The sequence below is a fragment of the Aquarana catesbeiana genome, linkage group LG13 (genome assembly GCF_042186555.1).
Source record: "Aquarana catesbeiana isolate 2022-GZ linkage group LG13, ASM4218655v1, whole genome shotgun sequence".
NCBI classification, from domain to species: domain Eukaryota; kingdom Metazoa; phylum Chordata; class Amphibia; order Anura; family Ranidae; genus Aquarana; species Aquarana catesbeiana.
In genome coordinates this window covers 191,732,766-191,752,217 of record NC_133336.1, presented here as the reverse complement: position 1 = coordinate 191,752,217, position 19,452 = coordinate 191,732,766, and the positions used below count along the sequence as shown (strand labels likewise).

The following is a 19,452-nucleotide window of genomic DNA, read 5'->3' as shown; positions in this document are numbered from 1 at the left end:
CGGAATTTCCGACACAAAGTTTGAGAGCTGGCTCTAAAATTTTCCGACAACAAAATCCATTTATGTAAATTCCGATTGTGTGTAGACAATTTCCGACACACAAAGTGCCACGCATGCTCAGAATCAAGCAGAAGAGCCGCACTGGCTATTGAACTTAATTTTTCTTGGCTTGTCGTACGTGTTGTACGTCACCGCGTTCTTGACGTTCGGAATTTCCGACCAAATTTGTGTGACCGTGTGTATGCAAGACAAGTTAATAAAACACATAAAAAAGGGGAATGTGGGACTTTAAATGAGGCAATTGACTTGTGGAGGTAGAAGTATATAGTAATCATTTTTTATTTGTAACAATAGTAAAAAAAGTATTTTCATATGTATACATGCACAATGGCATAAACATAATAGATACATTTACATTAGCTAGGCAACACATAAAAGATAGTAAATGTTAATAAATATAATACAAGGTGTTTCATATTAGCAGGCATTGGTAAATCATATGCAAAAGAGCTGCTATGAGGTACACATACACATTGATAATTACATAGTACTCAATGAATCTTAGATGTATAAAAAGTATATATGGGTCAGTGAATAAGTAATGAGCCGGACTTGTCTGAGCACCCCATAGAAACTCGACGCGTTTCATGGCTATTTGCCATTCATCAGGAGTTGGGTACAGAAGTAAACTGTAAATATGAATAAATATGTAATATTAGTAAATATGTTTTACCCCTTTAAAGGGAGAAAAGACCTCATGGGGAGAGAGAGATCTGTACTCACAGGTCGGCTATAGCACTGTGCTTGGCTGGCATCGAGGAGGATGGGACCCCAAATGGTTGTCTGTACCGGAGCTGAGGCAAGGAAACCCCACCCCAGCCAAGAAAACCTCCACATAGCATGCCCGATTGCTGCAACACATTCCACATGTGTGGGGATGATTAAAAGTATGATGTTCTGAAAGAAAATGTATGAAAATGAGAAAAATATGTGTAAAAACAGAGAATGTCTCATTTAAAGTCCCAAATCCCCCCCTTCTTGGCTATATGCAAGACAAGTTTGAGCCAACATCCGTCTGAAAAATCCGATGGATTTTGTTGTCGGAATGTGTGATCGTGTGTACAGGGCATTAGGGTTCAATAGGGTTCGATAGGCCGTAGGGTTCAATATTGAGTTGGCCCACCCTTTGCAGCTATAACAGCTTCAACTCTTCAGGGAAGGCTGTCCACAAGGTTTAGGAGTGTGTCTATGGGAATGTTTGACCATTCTTCCAGAAACACATCTGTGAGGTCAGGTACTGATGTTGGACGAGAAGGCCTGGCTCACCGTCTCCGCTCTAATTTATCCCAAAGGTATGGAGAGGGATGGATGGTGCTGGGCGGAGGTGGGGATATATTGTGGAGAGGGATGCATGGTGCTGGGCAGAGGTGGGGATATATTATTGAGAGGGATGGATGGTGCTGGGCGGAGGTGGGGATATATTGTGGAGAGGGAAGGATGATGCTGGGCGGAGGTGGGAATATATTATGGAGAGGGATGGATGGTGCTGGGCGGAGGTGGGGATATATTGTGGATAGGGATGGATGGTGCTAGGCGGAGGTGGAGATATATTGTGGAGAGGGATGGATGGTGCTGGGCGGAGGTGTTAATATATTATGGAGAGGGATGGATGGTGCTGGGCGGAGGTGGAGATATATTGTGGAGAGGGATGGATGGTGCTGGGCGGAGGTGGGAATATATTATGGAGAGGGATGGATGGTGCTGGGCAGAGGTGGGGATATATTGTGGAGAGGGATGGATGGTGCTGGGCGGAGGTGGGGATATATTATGGAGAGGGATGGATGGTGCTGGGCGGAGGTGGGGATATATTATGGAGAGGGATGGATGGTGCTAGGCGGAGGTAGGGATATATTGTGGAGAGGGATGGATGGTGCTGGGCAGAGGTGGGGATATATTGTGGAGAGGGATGGATGGTGCTGGGCTGTGGTGGGGATATATTGTGGAGAGGGATGGATGTGCTGGGTGGAGGTGGGGATATATTGTGGAGAGGGATGGATGGTGCTGGGTCAGAGGTGGGAATAGTGTTAAAATAAAAACGGTGCACCGATGGACTCAGTGGGATGGCCAGTGGGTGGGCTCTGGGGAATATTGGTGGTCAGGCCCTGGGGGGCCCAGGCCTGAAGCTGTGTAAGAGGCCCCAAATTTCTCATGGCTGCCCTGGCTACACTCAATCCTTCAATGCAGCTCATAGAACATAGACACCCTTGGAAATCAGCATTGTCAAACCTAAAGTCCACCTACAGACAACGCTTTTATTTAGTCTGCAAGTATTACAGCTTCTGATTGGTTGCCTGTTTGGGAGATTTTCCCCTCACTTCCTGTCACTCAAAAACAACACCACATTCAAACAACCTGTAAGTTATTATTTGGTATTCTTTGGTTGCAAATTCTTGGAGAGCTTACATTTTTTTTTTTCCTTAGGTGAATATGATCCAGCAGTGATACAGAACATGATTCGGGTAATACTATCAGGATTTCTGCTGATAATTTCTTTTCTTTTCATCTTTTATCACATAAAATTTATCAAATCTCTTGAACCTGTAAATAAAGGATCCAGGGCTCCAAGACTGTGATAAGAATGATGGCCTACTACCTACTGGACTGTCAGATTATGTCTACATAAAAGAGTAACATCCTAGGGAGAGGGGTCAATACATGAACAAATGGCAAAAGCTACGACAACCTTTGTTTGAATTTCATTGTGTCTGATGATCTGCAATGTATCTCATTTGTAGCTCTGGAAGTTTCAGTTTCAGGAACAGAGAGGATAGGGAAGTATACAGCTAACAAGTTGGGTTCACGCAGATATCAATTATTAAAGCTAAATTCCAGGTATGCATATTTGTGCATAGTTACATGGGTCCAACTTTGTCCAACACATTGCTTTCTTGTTATTTTGTTTTAAAGCGGAACTTTACTCATAAGAACTTGATGAAAAAGAATGTTCTTTAGCAAGTGTAGCAGACACCCAAAAGAGCCGTTGGTGAATTGAGTCCTGTTTCCCCCTTAGAGCACACACAGCCAGGAACACGGCATTCTTCCTCTGGCTCAAAGATCAGTCTAGGGGTGTTTTTATTTGGAAACAATGAACTTGGATGAGGATAGGGAGTATGGGATACCCTGGAACTGTACAACTGGAGGACTCTTCAATTTCTGGCTGCATTTGCACAAAAAAAATGCCCTACAGGATCTCTAGGCTTTCTATGACCTGCATGCCTACAAGATCCCTTGTTCATGAACACAGCTCTGTATTGTTTACAATCACAGAACTGTTTTCAGCGCCGATCACCGGCTCCCGGCGGTCAATCATTGGCCAGGACTTGGTGATCGGCAAGTGCTATAACGAATCACAGCACGCACCCCCTCTGAGAGTGCGTGGATCACATACTATGTACCAGGGACATGCAGTGAGGTCAGTGGCTGGTGAGGCACTGGCTAGTATCAGAGTCAGATACACACAGGTTACATACGCCGTGAACGTTAGAGCGAGAACAATAATTCTAGCACTTGACCTCGTTTGTAAATCTAAACTGGTAACCTGTAAAAATGTTTAAAGTGTCGCCTATTATATCAGGAATGCCTCAACTGGTGGTGGCAGAAACATTGAGATACCTGGGGATATTACTGACGAAAGATCCTAATCAGTACATTAGTAAAATTCTAATACCATTACTGACTAAATTTAAACAAAAAATTAAAATCTGGAATCGGCTTCCTTTGTCAGTAGCTGGTAGATGTAGTCTAATCAAAATGATATGGATGCCACAGCTACTGTACTTATTACATAATTCTCCAGTGTGGATATGCAAGAAATGGTTTAAAAAAATTGAAACTCTCTTTAGAGAGTTAATTTGGAAAGGGGGACAAGCTAGGATCCGACTTCGAACTATGCAGCTCCTGACCGGGGAGGGGGGCTTGGCTGTGCCACATCCCGAGAGTTACTACCTGGCAGCACAATTGCAACATTTAATGGGATGTGAGATTCCGGGAGGTGGCACCCCTAATGGGAGAATAATGCTTTCAGGAACCTTGCACAATACAATTATTGACGCATTAGAGGTGGATTCTGTTTGTTATAGAAACTCGATAATAAAAATGATAACAAAAATATGGAAAACAGTTAAAAAATAAAGATGGGATATACCGGATTATCCAAATAAACTCCCCTCTGGAACAACAAGAATCTGCAGGAAGTGCTTCTGATAGGAAAAGTTAAACATTGGGAAATACAGGGTATGAATAGGCTGATACAGTTGTACGATGGTAATAATCTTAAAAAAGTTTTGGACTTGAAAAGGGAATTTGTCCCATTTAGGACACAAGCATTAGAATGGAATAAAATCCCTCTTTTTCAAAATATACTCCAGGCAGGCACAACTAAAGGACTGATTTTCGAGTTATATGGACATCTATGTAAAGAAATAACTACGGGATCAGATTCCCATAAGGATAAAGAGAGATGGAAAGAGGATCTAGGGGAAATATCTCAGGAACAGTGGAGGAGGATTTTGGAGATGGGTCCGATGGTCTCAGTTTCGCCCTCACAGAAAGTATCTCATTTGAGCCTATTACACTCTTAAGAGTAAGTATGGTAGATGATAAATGCCCTAGATGCCGGGGGACTGGAGATCTCATCCATATGGTATGGAGATGACCAAAGATACTGGGAGGGGGGTTCTTAGTACCATAGGTCAGATCTATGGGATAACTTTGGAGATGGAAGCCGGACTTTGTATACTCAGACATAGGAAGGAACCTGGGGAGAGGAAAAGTATCACAGTAGCAATACTGAGATGCTTATTCCAAGCTAGAAAATTCATTGCGACAAGATGTCAGTCGAGGAAACCCTCGGCAGTAAGGGACTGGATCACTGTTATAAATGAGACTATATGTAAAGAAAAAGTAGTTTATACAAAAAGAGGAAATCTTAGGGAATTCGAGAGGATGTGGAGGCCCTGGTTGGAAAAAACGGGATCCCCCCCTTAGAGGGGAGAGGATATTGCTAGACTGGTGAACCACTGAAAGTAAAGTGTTAAATATGGAATTAACATACCAGATAATACAGTATAGTATAGACATATTTTTCTTTTTAAACTCAAGATAGGGGAAGTTATGAGAATGGAATAAAATAATAGCGTAAAATAGCTAATAAATCTATATAAATATAGAGACTAACTGCTTACTTAGGATGGGTTGGGAAGAGAAGGGTGGGATGGGGGTAGAGAGCATTTTATACATTGCAACACCATAACACGAAAATATAATTGATATACTTGTCCTTTTTACGATGAGTGTTGCCAATTTACTGGCAGGATGACCAAATTTACAAACGGCACCACTTTTTTACTGGCAAAAAACATGAAAATTACTGGCAGATCCGCATTTTTTACTGACACTGCAAAAAAGTAACTAAAATTACTATTTTCAGTGCTAAACAGTGCAAGGATACATATTTGAACTATAAACATATAGCTAGTGCTATTAGCAATGTGTTTAAGCTAAACAAAAGTCAAAAAACATATTTCTCCATTGACATGAATGTCAAGTTACTATAACCCAGCTAGCACTAGGTTCCCTCCTTACATCAGAGTCTGCAGGGATCCCCCTTACAGTGAAAGGGAACTCTTATGTAAAGGGGAACACTGCAGATCATGATCTAAGGGGGAACTCTGATGTAAGGGGAGGCTCTGGTGACCAGAGACCACCTTATATCAGAGTCCACTGTGTTCCCTTTACATCAGAGTTCCCAATTACATTAGGGTCTGCAGATTGAGTTCCCCTTTGCACTGTAAGGGGCAATCCTGCAGACTTTGATATAAAGGGGAATGCCAGGAACTCTGATGTGGTGGGCACTCTGGTGACCAGAGACCACCTTCCGCAGAGTGAATACACTAAGGTAAGGGGAGTTACTAATTTTGGGGGAAACCTTTATATCAGTGCCCCTTACATTATTGTATTCACGCCCCCTTACATCAGCAACCCCCCTAGACTGGCCTGGCGGTGCTGTCACTGACCTCCTCTCAGGTGCATCGTGCAAGGCTCAGTCAGATGGCTCCAGCTTGGTGGTTCTGGTTTTCCTATGGTCTCCTCTCCACAGTGCACACACGTCTGACTTCTCCGTGACCCCATGATCCCGGCGGCGATCCCACTCTTGACTCCTTTCCCGACTCCCCCTCAGAGACTGCAGACATGATGTAGGAATAGGTCAGAGGCTGCGGACAGGAGATGGTCAGAGGCTGCGGGCAGGAGATGGTCAGAGGCTGCGGGCAGGAGATGGTCAGAGGCTGCGGGCAGGAGATGGTCAGAGGCTGCGGGCAGGAGATGGTCAGAGGCTGCGGGCAGGGGATGGTCAGAGGCTGTGGGCAGGAGATGGTCAGAGGCTGCGGGCACAGGAGATGGTCAGAGGCTGCGGGCACAGGAGATGGTCAGAGGCTGCGGGCACAGGAGATGGTCAGGGGCTGTCACTCACTGTGACTTTGACCCTTTCATCTCTCCACCGGGCCGGCTTCACCCCCCCCCGTAATGTCCTGCTGTGGCTGGGCCCGCCCGGTAACATGGCTCCTCCAGGTCCTCCTGCTCCCCCCGCTGAACCGCAGAGAACTGAAGAACGAGCGGCGGCCGGCGTCTTCTGATTAAAAATGGCGCCAGGCGGCGTCATTACATTACTGCGCATGCACCGGCCTGCCGAGCTTGTACGATCTTTCCCGAGTCCTGCAGGCTTCGGAACGGCGCATGCGCAGTTGCATGGCCGGCCCGCAGCCATCTTTCTTACGGGCACCGGCTGCCCGTAACGGGCATTCACGGGCGCCCAGAAAATGGGGTGATTTTTACGGGCTGCCCGTAAATTAACGGGCGGTTGGCAACACTGGATTGTAATGATTATTTTGCTACTGAATTTTGTATTGGAAAAAATTGAATAAAGAATACATTTTTAAAAAAGTGTCGCCTATGGAGATTTTTAAGTACTGAAGTTTGGCGCCATTCCACAAGTGTGCGCAATTTTAAAGTGTGACATATTAGGCATCTATCTACTCGGCGTAACATCATCTTTCACATTATACAAATAAATCGGACTAACTTTAATGGGTTTTTTTTTACTATTCCCAAAAAAATGCATTTGAAAAATTGCTGCACAAATACCATGTGACATAAAAATTTGCAACGACCGCCATTTTATTCCCTAGGGTGTCTGCTAAAACAGTATATATAGTGTTTGGGGGTTCTGAGTAATTTTCTAGCAAAAAAATTATGTTTTTTTACATGTAGGAGCAAAGTGTCATAATTGGCTCGGGGTGGCAAGTGGTTAATTACCATAAGTAGGTAATATACAAATAATTATTATATATCGTTTTTAAGGCAATTTACTATATTTTCAAAAACTGTACTCAAGCAGGTGGCTTAACGAACAAATTACTGAAGTTTGAAGTTATAACTTCAAACCAGTAATTTCACAGTAAATAGATAAATAATAAATTATTACCTTATAACATATAGCATAATAATATATGATTTAGCTTGTACCTTTTCAGCAGCAGCAGATTCTCATCCTCCCTCTTAACTGTGTGAGAAAAACATGGGATTGTGGGTAAATCTTATACACATAAACACATGTTTTTCCTTCTAGTTAGGAGGGCTGGGCTGGAAGGGAGTATTTGTCTTTTAGAAACATGCCCCCTTCTATGACACTGCAGTGAGAGGCGTGCCTCCACTGCAGCATTTTTATTGGACAGCTTGGGCCAATGGTGCTTTACCATTGGTCCAAGACTCCAAGCTGTCCATTGAGCTCAGTGCCTCTGTCTAGAAGAGAGGCGAGGCACTGTGAGCTCATCCTCTTAGTCTGCTGCAAACAGAGTGTGCCAGCTTATATTTAAACTGGCCGGTCTGTATGTAGCTTCTGACAGGCAGAGCAAGTAGCCCCATATCTCCGAAACCATAGGTCATAGGAGCCCCAAATTTTGACCAGTGGTGGGGTAGGCCTTCAGCTACCTATTACCCAGGCCACTGAGCTATGACCCTCAAAGCCATTAATTTTATTTATTTCATGGCAGGTGAGGCTCTGCCTCACCTGCTTCTCCCTAGGTACGTGATCCAGCGCAGGAGAGCTGCTTTGCCACCATATATGTAAGTTATACAGTCGGCAAGCGATTAAGAGCAACATACTATCACACTTTGCACCCCTGGACCTTGTACTCAATTAGCCACAGGTTGCCCCCCCCTATTATCCACCAGGCTCTTCCTAGTAAGTGAGATGTAGACTCACACACCGCCTCTGGAAAACTTGGGCTTCCTCTCGGCTCTCTGCTGTGAGATTTCTCCTGACCCAACTGGATCCTTGGACTAGAACTAGGCTAAGCCTAGCTGGGACCTCAGTATCTCCTGGCTGTCTTTCTCCCAGACATTTTCCTCAGGGGGCAAAGCACTCTCAACAGGAGTCAACTCCTGAAGAACTGGATCCAGAAATAATGCCCTGCTGCTCAGGCCTCAGACTATTTATGAGCTCTCTCGTCACCATCTGGGCACAACTCCCCAGGGATTGGCTGGAGTCCCATAAATATTCAGGGTGCAGACTCTGTCCTTCCTCCCACAATGTTCTGGAAATCTCTAGAAGACAGGGAGAAGTCACAGAACAGCAGAACAGCAGTCTGTGAAACACTGAGCAGCCCTAAGTCATCAATCCCTGCTCCTCTGATTACAGGGGACCCAAACTACATTTTCCTAGCAGTCGACACTAGCTAGGAGAGTGCTACACAAGGCACAGTCCAGAAAAAATAGAGAGCAATTGAGCATGTGCAGAGCTGGGTGGAACAGTGTATTATTGGATTTTAAAAAGTATAGGTGCTTATTTTTAATGTTTTACATAGCTATACCTGCAAAAGGGGCCAGCCTGAAGTGATCTAGCAGGACTACAGGGATCTTTCATTTTTATACTTCCTCATTGTTATCCTCAGTACATCTGTGGTGTATTACAACATTGCTGCTCTGTGTGCACACAGATTCACACGGTCTCGTAGTTCCCACTCATTATCTGTAGTGTTGCAATGTATCACTGCAGCAGACTTCACTTTTTGTACCTTTTTTTTTTTTTTGCTATACAGCGAGTAATGTACACTTTTGGAATAACTGGCAATGCTAGTTGTCACTATTTCAAATAATGCTCATTAAATGTGGCTTGATTATGCAGATAGGGAAAACTTGGCCATTGTCACACAGAGATGTAGGATGTTTTAAAGTGGAGAAGTTTTAGGGTCTGTTTGTTACCAAGGGCCACAATAATGATAAAGTGAAACTGATAACAGAAGAAAGCAGAATGGTGATAGATGCCTGCTTGGCATGTACACTATATTACCAAAAAGGTTTAGGAGTGTGTCTATGGGAATGTTTGATCATTCTTCCAGAAGCACATCTGTGAGGTCAGGCACTTACATGCTGGTCGGTTAATTGGCTTCTGTCCAAAATTGGCCCTAGTATATGAATGTGAGTTGGGGACCTTGGATTGTGGGCTCCTTGAGGGTAGGGACCGATGTGAGTGTGTGATGTATGTGTGGAGCGCTGCGTGAATTGACGGTGCTATATGGGTACCTTAAATAAATAATATATAATAGAGAAGCATCTTAATGAGACACAATGTACAGGGATAGGGACAATTGTAGACAGGCACCCACACTCACTCAGGTTGAACTGGATGGACTGAAAAGGCCTGGCTGGCAGTCCCCGCTCTAACTGATGCCAAAGGTGTTCTATCAGGTTGAGGTCTATGGTGTGGGGTTGTTTTTCAGGGGTTGGGCTTGGCCCCTTAGTTCCAGTGAACGGAACTCTTAAGGCAGGGGTAGGCAACTTCGCCCCTCCCATCATGTCTCTGCCTCTAGGAGTCATGCCTGTGATTGTTAGGGTGTTGCAATGTCTCATGGGACTTGTAGTTTCAAAACAGATGGAGGGCAGAGGTTGCCTACCCCTGTCTTAAGGTGTCGGCATACCAAGACATTTTGGACAATTTCATGCTCCCAACTTTGTGGGAACAGTTTGGGGATGGCCTCTTCCTGTTTCAACATGACTGCACACCAGTGCACAAAGCAAGGTCCATAAAGACCTGAATGAGCCAGTTTGGAGTGGAGGAACCTAATTGGCCTGACCTCAACCCTTTGGGATGAATTTGAGTGGAGACTGCGAGCCAGGCCTTCTTGTCCAACATCAGTGCCTGACCTCACAAACGCGCTTCTGGAAGAACGGTCAAACATTCTCATAGACACTCCTAAACCTTGTGTACAGCCTTCCCAGAAGAGTTGAAGCTGTAATAGCTGCATAGGGTGGGCCAACGCAATAATGAACCCCACAAACTAAGACTGGAATGCCTTTAAAGTTTATGTGGGTGTAAAGGCAGGTGTCCGAATACTTTTGGTAATATAGTTTATTTGTTTGAAAAACCAAGAGCACTTAAAGCCAATAATTTTTCCTTCTGAAAACTAAAACTCCACAATTCTCTTGTTATTTTAAATTTTCTGCCACTGGCTCACAAATAATACCCATGTTGAGTCATTTGTAGAGTGCTACGGCTGCACTGTACTAGGAGACACTCACAAAACTCATTGTCCCTGCAGTGTCTTAGTGATAGAAAATAATACCAACTGCTCCACTACTGAAAAAAGCAACAAAAATATTCAAAGAAATAGTAAAAACATGCACAGTTTTTCCTTTTCTCGTTGATCATTTCTTAATCTTTCCGCCTACATAACGCAGCAGCAAAGAGGGGCGGGCTTTAATGCCTACACATGGCACATATGCACCTATAGGCAGCAGAGGATTCAAAGACAGTAATGATCTGGAGCCAGTGGGACCAGCTCCCAATCATGTGACTACTGTGACAGCCAATCACAGTGGTCATGTAACTGGGCAGTCCTTCCCACCCACCGGCAGTGGCGTCTCCAGCTTTCATATTTAGGGGGGGCACATGGGGGGGACAGGGACAAAAGTAGGGGGGGCAACTATAAAAATGTGTGTGTGTATATATATATATATATATATATATATATATATATATATATATATATATACACATACATACAGTGCCTTGAAAAAGTATTCACAACCCTTGAAATTTTCCACATTTTGTCATGTTACAACAAAAAACGTAAATGTATTTATTGGAATTTTATGTGATAGACCAACACAAAGTGGCACATAATTGTGAAGTGGAAGGAAAATGATAAATGGTTTTCAAAATTGGCACCTGGGGTAGATCCTATATCTGCATCCCTCCCCCCAGGCGCACAGGCAGCACACCGTGCGTCAACGTCAAGTGATGTTACAGGTTAGGGTGATATACAATAGTGCCAGGTTAGGTGGTAGTGCCAAGTTAGGTGATATACAATAGTGCCAGGTTATGTGGTAGTGGCAGGCTAGGTGGTAGTGCCAGGTTAGGTGATATACAATAGTATCAGTGCCAGTTTAGGTAATAGTGCCAGGTTAGATGGTAGTGCCAGGTTAGGTAATAGTGCCAGGTTAGGGTGGTAGTGCCAGGTTAGGGTGGTAGTGCCAGGTTAGGTAATAGTGCCAGGTTAGGGTGGTAGTATCAGGTTAGGTGGTAGTGCCAGGTTAGGTAATAGTGCCAGGTTAGGTGGTAGTGCCAGGTTAGGGTGGTAGTGCCAGGTTAGGGGGTAGTGCCAGGTTAGGTAATAGTGCCAGGTTACTGTGGTAGTGCCAGGTTAGGTAATAGTGCCAGGTTAGGGTGGTAGTGCCAGGTTAGGTAATAGTGCCAGGTTAGGGTGGTAGTGCCAGGTTAGGTAATAGTGCCAGGTTAGGTAATAGTGCCAGAGTACATACATACCATGAATAGATAAGAGTCCTGTTCCCCTCTTCCTCCATCACCTGCACTAAAAGCATGAATCTACTATGACTGTCCTTGCTGCTGCTGCAGAACCTCCTTCTCCCCCTCCCTGAAGTAAACATAAAGAAAAAAAAAACCCACATGGGTGCCGGCAAGCTGAGGATTGATTCTGGCTTATTGCTGGAACTGTAGTCAAAATGTGGCGGGTGAGAGGGGAAGAGGGAGGGGCTGCAGCATGGACAAAAGCATTATTGGCTGACGAGATGAGATACAAATATCTCCCCTCCCTGTGTTGGTCGGGAGTCGGGACACTGACATCATGCAGCCCTGCATCTTACTGCTGTGTGCACTTCTCTACACATTACAGGTTGGAGATGTTGTTTTTCACAGACAGGGGCGGGCTTAGTGGTCAAAGCACTGCTGCTGGAGCTGGCTCTGTCTTCTTTCATTATGAAAAGCAGGAGACCCGGACAATAAAGTTTACACAATAGGACACAGAGCACGGCAGTTACATAGCAATGCCCTCTGTGTGTCTCTCCCTCCAGCAGCTGAGAGCCTACAGAGAATCGCTCTGTAATTGCCGTGCCGATCGTCTTAATTGGGGGGCACATGGGGGGGTCCAGTATGATGTTGGGGGGGTCAGGGCCCCCTGTGGCCCCACCCTGGTGACGCCTCTGCCCACCGGTTGTAAAGACTCTGTTAAAGAGACACATCGACTGGACAGGAAGAGGTTATTGAAAGTTTACTTTTTCTTCCCCACATAAAGCATTCTGTTCCATCACACCTCTTTATTTTCCCTGTTTAAAAATTGCATTCAGCCAAAGCATACCCCCATGAGTAATCTCCAGTGGACGGAGCAGAACATGTTTGAGGGCATGGAGTGGCCAGAACTCAGGCTGAGACTGCCACATACGCTTTCACAGCAGATTTCCAGCAATGTGTGGCTTTTGGGATACTTTCTTTGCTACATGTTGATGTCTGGTGCCGACAATAGGAAACATTAATAACTAAAAATAATTACTCTTCTATTATTGTTCATCCATGAAAGCCCAGAAGGTAACGCTACTTGATTTAGTGATGAGATGTGTGTGGTCAAATGATCTGGAGAGCTATACCAGAAAGAACAAAGCTATCAGCAGGACCACCAAAGCTCTGCAAGATGGTGGCTGAACATTGGGGGCTAACAAACCCATCCTGATACAATTCTTTAAAAAAAAAGGCCAAATCAAGAGGCCAAAACCCTTTATGGGTTGTAGCAGTATGAGTAAGATTGTTAGAATTGCACTTCAACACATATTACTTTGTAGTGATAAAACAAATACAGTGTCCTTGTCAAGTTATAGGGTGGTATGATATTCCATACATTATTCTGCATTGACAAAAAATATTATTTTTACAATGTTTTAAACAGTTACAATTTCCGAGTCCCCAGATACAGCTGTGTCATAAGATTTTAAGATACAAGAGATTTCATTGGTTCAATGGTGTGTAGATGGAACATGGAAAATTGATGTAGTGTGCTTTCCCAGAGGCCCAAAAGGAGAGATCCTCCTCTAATATTACCACATATTGATCCACTTAGGGAACATCTTCGCTGTTGGATAGGACTTTGCTTTGAAATATTCATGTCTAAATAACCATTGAAAGGAACCCTCTAATATATCCTGAAATGTGGCCACCAGGCTTCTCTATTATATCACTTTGCATGTATAGAGTCTTGTAAAAATATATGTATATGAGTAGAGCACAACAGATTTTTTTGGATGCCACAAATAAATGTAATGTTGATCTGTTGTTTTTTTGGTTTCTTTTTGCAGAACTGCAGCAAAAACCTTAATAAAAAAATGAAAATTTCCAAATACATTTTTGTCTTTTATTGTAACATTTTTTTTTTAATTGTTGTTGCTATACAAAAAATAATATCTAAGAGGGCAGTTGCATGTTATTATTACTTCATTGTTCCTGACTTTATTTTTAAACATACAAAAAAAGCATTATATCCTGTAAACCAAGTATTATTGTTCTATGGACTTACTATTAAATCATTAGAAAATCCCCCAGCACTCCATCCAGCCAGCCCAATGAAATAAATAAAGAATTCAGGGTAGAGGGTACAAAGTGCGTCCTCGAGCTGTACACTATCTGAGCTCCCAAGATGGAGGGCAGCGCCATCCTTCCAAAAGGTGTAATAATTCATTGGAAACCCAGATAGGTTGAAGGCAACTGAAGAACCCCCTGTGTGTGTCTGCAAGATGTTCCCCTACCCATGTAAGCCTGTCCTTTGATGGTTATAAATTGAGGACTTGCAATGATAAATTAGATGTAATGACGTATACTGTAGTCTTCTAAAGCACTGTGCATCATTTTAAAATACAATACTCATATTCACATTTTTTTTCATCCATTGCTTCATAGCAGTACCTTCTTGTCTTCATGCTCTCCAACAATGGTTGCATGGCATTTCCCAAGGTGGGTTTCTTGACACTGATAACAGTAGGCCATGCCTGTGTAATGTGTGTTGAAATAAGCACTTGTAGTCTCCATCACAAACTCATGTCAATGAGCGACCACAAGGGAGGGCAATTACAAAGCTGGAGCAAGAGCATTGTCACACTATTACAGGAAGCGCCTGAGCAAGGATCCACATGGCAGAGGATCCTTAATGTAGAGGCTAGGTAGAAAATGGACCTGCTCCTGATAGTTGGTATTACCCGGGTACACCCAGTCAAAAAAATGGTGTTCACACAAGGTCCTGGCCTCAGTGGGCATGCTGTATTTCCTTGTCCTTGTGTGCCCCGGTAATACCAACTATCAGGAGCAGGTCCATTTTCTACCTAGCCTCTACATTAAGAATCGCTGTATAAATGTCAACGGTCCCAAAAATGTGTCAAAGGTGTCCGATGTGTCCTCCGCAATGTCGCAGTCCCGCTAAAAATCGCAGATCCCCGCCATTACTAGTAACAAAAAAAATATATAATAAAAATGCCATAAAACTATCCCCTATTTTGTAGACGCCATAACTTTTGCGCAAACCAATCAATATATGCTTATTACATTTTTTTTTAACCAAAAATATGTAGAATACATATCGGCCTAAACTGATGAAGAAATTTCTTTTTTTTACATTTTTTTGGAGGTATTCATTATAGCAAATAGTATAAAATATTGTTTGTTTGTTTTTTTCAAAATTGTCGCTCTTTTTTTGTTTATATCGCAAAAAATAAAAACCGCAGACGTGATCAAATACCAACATAATTAAGCTCTATTTGTGGGGAAAAGAAGGACGCCAATTTTGTTTGGGTACAGCGTTGCAGTTGTCAGTTAAATTGACGCAGTGCCAAATCGTGGAAAAAAAAAAATGGCCTGGTCATTAAGGGAGGAAATACTTCTGGTCCTTAAGTGGTTAAAGTCCATTTCCAAGGGGAATTATGTTTCTTGTTTCTGTTAGCAATCTGTTCCATTTTTGGAGTATCCTGCATCACTCTTATGCCCCGTACACACGGTCGGACTTTGTTCGGAAAATCCGACAACAAAATCCTCGGATTTTTTCCGACGGATGTTGGCTCAAACTTGTTTTGCCTACACACGGTCGCACAAAGTTGTCGGAATTTCCGATCGACAACCATGCGGTCACGTACACCACGTACAACGAGACTAGAAAAGGCCGGTTCAGAACCAAGCGCGGCACCCTTTGGGCTCCTTTTGCTAATCTCGTGTTAGTAAAAGTTTGGTGAGAGACGATTCGCGCTTTTTCAGACTCGTGGCTTTCAGATCGTTTTCTGCCGTTCAGTTTGTGCTTGTGGGTTTGTATCTGCTCTTCAGTGCGTGCAGTCAGTTCGTATCGGAGTTTTCTGTGCGATCTTGCCTGCTCGTTGCTGTTTTTCAGGTTGCTCTTCACAGGCCTTGCTGTTCTTCAGTGCGTTCTGTTACTTCGTTCTGAGCAGCCGACCGTTTTCTAGCCATGTTTCGTATGCGTACTCCTCGTAGAGTTCGTGCTGTGCGGGGGCTTGGTGTTGGGGTCCTGACCTTGACACAAGTCCAGTCCATGAACAGGGTGGGGAGGAGTTCATGGACCAAGAATTGGTTGCTTCAGCGTGACCAGTTCTGTCATATGCCTTTGCTCCGTGAGATCCGTGAGAATAATCCTGATGATTTCAGGAACTTTCTCAGGATGACGGACCCTGTATTTCACCGTTTGTTGGCTTCGCTGACCCCCTATATCAGCAGGCAGGATACCTGCATGAGGCAAGCCATCACTCCGGAGCAGAGGTTGGTCGCTACCCTGCGGTATTTGGCCACAGGGAGAAGTCTGCAGGACTTGAAGTTCTCGACAGGCATCTCCCCCCAGGCTCTGGGGATCATAATCCCAGAGACCTGTTCTGCCATCATCCAGGTCCTGCAGAAGGAGTATATGAAGGTAAGATTTTTATCCTTTTATATCCCATTTTATTGTATTTAATGTTTGATAATATATTGTATTTCTTCCCTCATTCCCTAATTACCGTGATTGTAATATGCTGTGAATGTCCCCTTTGTTCTCATGCATGCAGGATTTTTATGTAATTATTATTTTAGGTCCTTCATACATATTTGCCCTTCAATAACCTCCCCAGCATGGTGTCTCCTGCCCTATATTCACCTCATGTAGTCACTTAACAATGTATTTTATCAGCTCCATAGTAGTGCTTTACCCCAAACACCCCCTAAAATGTTTGGAAATGTTATTTTTTATTTAAATTCAGGCAGAGTGGCAGAGGCTTTTTTTTGTGGTGTCCCCAAATTTTTAGTAACCCTCCCTCCCCCCAACTGCTAAGTCAGCTGATCCCAATTCTCTATCCTCAATCATCTATCTGCTGACTTTGCCAAACCCATACACACTATACCCACCTCTTTACTGGTCAGATTTATGGATGAATTCCCCAAAGCATGTAGTGCAAGGGCCTGCCTGTATACTTTCCAATGGTACTGTTTAAAGTTTTTGTATCCTATTATTATCTTGATAGGTAATAGCAGAATGTCCAAATGTCCTGAAATGTGTACAGTGTGTATTTATATCTTTGTATTATGACACTTCTTACCTGTCCAGTGGTCTGCCAATAGTGTAACTAAGGAGGGGCTGTTCCAAGTAATACCCTGTATTTAGGCATTCATCTCTCAATGAAGTGAAGAGGGTTACCTGTCCAAGAGTTCCCCCCCCCCTATAATGTTAGAAATGGCCCATGAGGGGGGGAGGGGGAATATGATAGGTGTACCTTATACTTTGTTGTTGTTAAATTCCCCTTAATAAATGCTATCTGGAGGTTGACCCATAATGTTTCTGTCTAATCTGCTTGCCAGGTTTCTGTGAAAAAATAGTAATGTTTATTGTTTTTTCCTCAACAGTTTCCTTCCACGCCACAGGAATGGCAGACTGTGGCCTCCCACTTTGCCCAGCGGTGGGACTTTCCGAACTGCGGAGGGGCAATTGATGGGAAACACGTCCACATCGTCCCACCACCCAACTCGGGGTCGTACTATTTCAACTATAAGGGGTTCAATAGTATAGCGATGTTGGCGGTGGTGTCGGCTAATTACGACTTCTTGTATGTGGACGTGGGGAAGAATGGCCGGATGTCCGATGGTGGAGTGATCGCCCAGACGGAGTTCTACAGGCGTCTCCAGAATGGCAGCTTGGACTTGCCACCTCCAGAGGACAATGTTGAAGGTCTCCCATTTGTGTTCGTCGCTGATGAAGCGTTTGCGCTGGGGGATCACCTGATGCGGCCATTCCCGATGAGGACCCTCACCCCGGAACAGAGGGTTTTTAATTACCGGCTGGTGGAGAACACATTTGGAATCCTGGCCAGCCGGTTCCGATTATTTATGACACCCATCCATATGGCGGAGTATAAACTGAACCATATTATACTTTCCTGCTGTGTTCTCCATAATTTTCTACAAAAACATTCAGTCAACTATGCTGGCTCAGTTGGGCCTGAGACCGGAATACCAAATACATCCACAATGACGGCACTTGAAAGCGGCCGTCCTGGCTTGCCCTCCCTGAATGCCCGTGATGTCCGGTTACGATACCTGGAGTTCTTTGCGGGTAGGGGGGCTATCAATATGCCAGACAATATGTGACACCTTTTTCAAATAAAAAACAACCCAAAGAAATTATTGGTGGACATTTACTGCTTGTGTTTGTTTTAGCTGACCCTGACAGAAATGTGTTGAGTGCAGAAAATGTCGTGATTGGGTAACCATATAAAGAATAGTGTTGGCTGGTACTTCCTAAATGCAAAAACACATTTCACTACAAGTGCACTTGCAACTGCACTGAACCTGCACTTGTAGTGCAAAGAGGATTTGCCCTTAGGAAATAACCCCCATTTGTGCATAAAACAACAATTACATCACCCCAAAAGTGTTGTAGTGTTGAGACAATAATCCACACATTCTTGAGTAAGGCACTTTTTTATACCTGCACAATCACATGCGCATTTACCAAAGGTTTTTAAAACAAACCAACATGTTTGTTGTATAACAATGTTTGCAGTAGCATTATCAAAAATCGAAATATCCATTTCAGATAAAACAGGCCTGTGTAAAACCAACAAGAAAGCCAAAAAACTTGAACTTACAAAGTTCACATATGGTAAAGCCTGAAGGCTAGATCAGACATCAGTATTTAGGAACTGGGTTTGATCTAGCGTTCAGATGGGGGAAATCACCCCTTGAAAAGCCAAATTTGGAAGATGCACACCAATTTACGAATGTCAACATGTGCTATCTGCCATTAGGGGGGATCAAGGGACGTGTTTTGGGGGAGCAAGTCTTTCCTCAATGCGACTTTATAATTGAGGAAGGTGTTGCACCCCCAAAACGCGTCCATTGATCTCCCGTGATGGCAGATAGCACATGTTGGCACACTGTGTGCATCCTCCAAATTTGGCTTTTCTAAACATTTTAAAAAATTTTGGAAGATTGGACCACATTAATAAAACAGGTGATTTTGTGGGGTTTAAATTCGCCCCAAAACATCAATGATGTTATTATTTTTTTTAATAACATCACTGATTTGGTTCTGGATGTTATGCAATTGGAGATTACACCCCATGATCTCCCCGATAAGTATCTGGGCACTTTCTGAAGTAAAGCGTTCAGGATCCCTCACATCACGATCACCTAAAAAGAGATAAAGAACAAAAAAAAAGGTCTCAAAAATCTGCCACCATCCATCTCGTTTACCTGAGCCTGTGGTCGCAGACACTCACCTGTTGTGGTGCCCATCTCCACCACGTCTTCTTCTTCCTCCTGCTCTTCTTCTTCGTTTGGGGGTATTTCACCTTCTTCCATAGGTGGGGGGTCTGTGGTCTCCTCGGATGAGGGCTGTCCTCCGAGTCTTTTCTCCCCTATGTAAAACAAAAATGGTATAATTAGCACACAGATATTTGATGGCAGAACTAGAAATAGGAAACATTGCTTGGAAGTGGGGTACAATTGTCTATTTTAGCAGAGTTCCAAGATGTATATTTTTTTTATTGCCCTTTGTCAAGCTGCAATACTTTACATGTTTGGTACAAGCTTCA

General features: G+C 43.6%; 1 protein-coding gene across 2 annotated transcripts in view; it reads left to right on the top strand.

Annotated features, from left to right (window-relative positions):
* Positions 1-19,452, top strand: part of LOC141117094 (high affinity immunoglobulin gamma Fc receptor I-like) — a 102,017-nt gene that overhangs the window by 32,935 nt on the left and 49,630 nt on the right. The window contains exon 8 of one of the 2 annotated variants that reach the window (XM_073609704.1): positions 2,482-6,999. The exons of the other annotated variant lie outside the window; for it this stretch is intronic. Within the exon in view, the coding sequence (XP_073465805.1) occupies positions 2,482-2,633 (152 nt within the window). The 3' untranslated portion in view covers positions 2,634-6,999. Of the gene's footprint in view, positions 1-2,481; positions 7,000-19,452 lie in introns of those variants that run through there. 2 annotated transcript variants of the gene reach the window in all.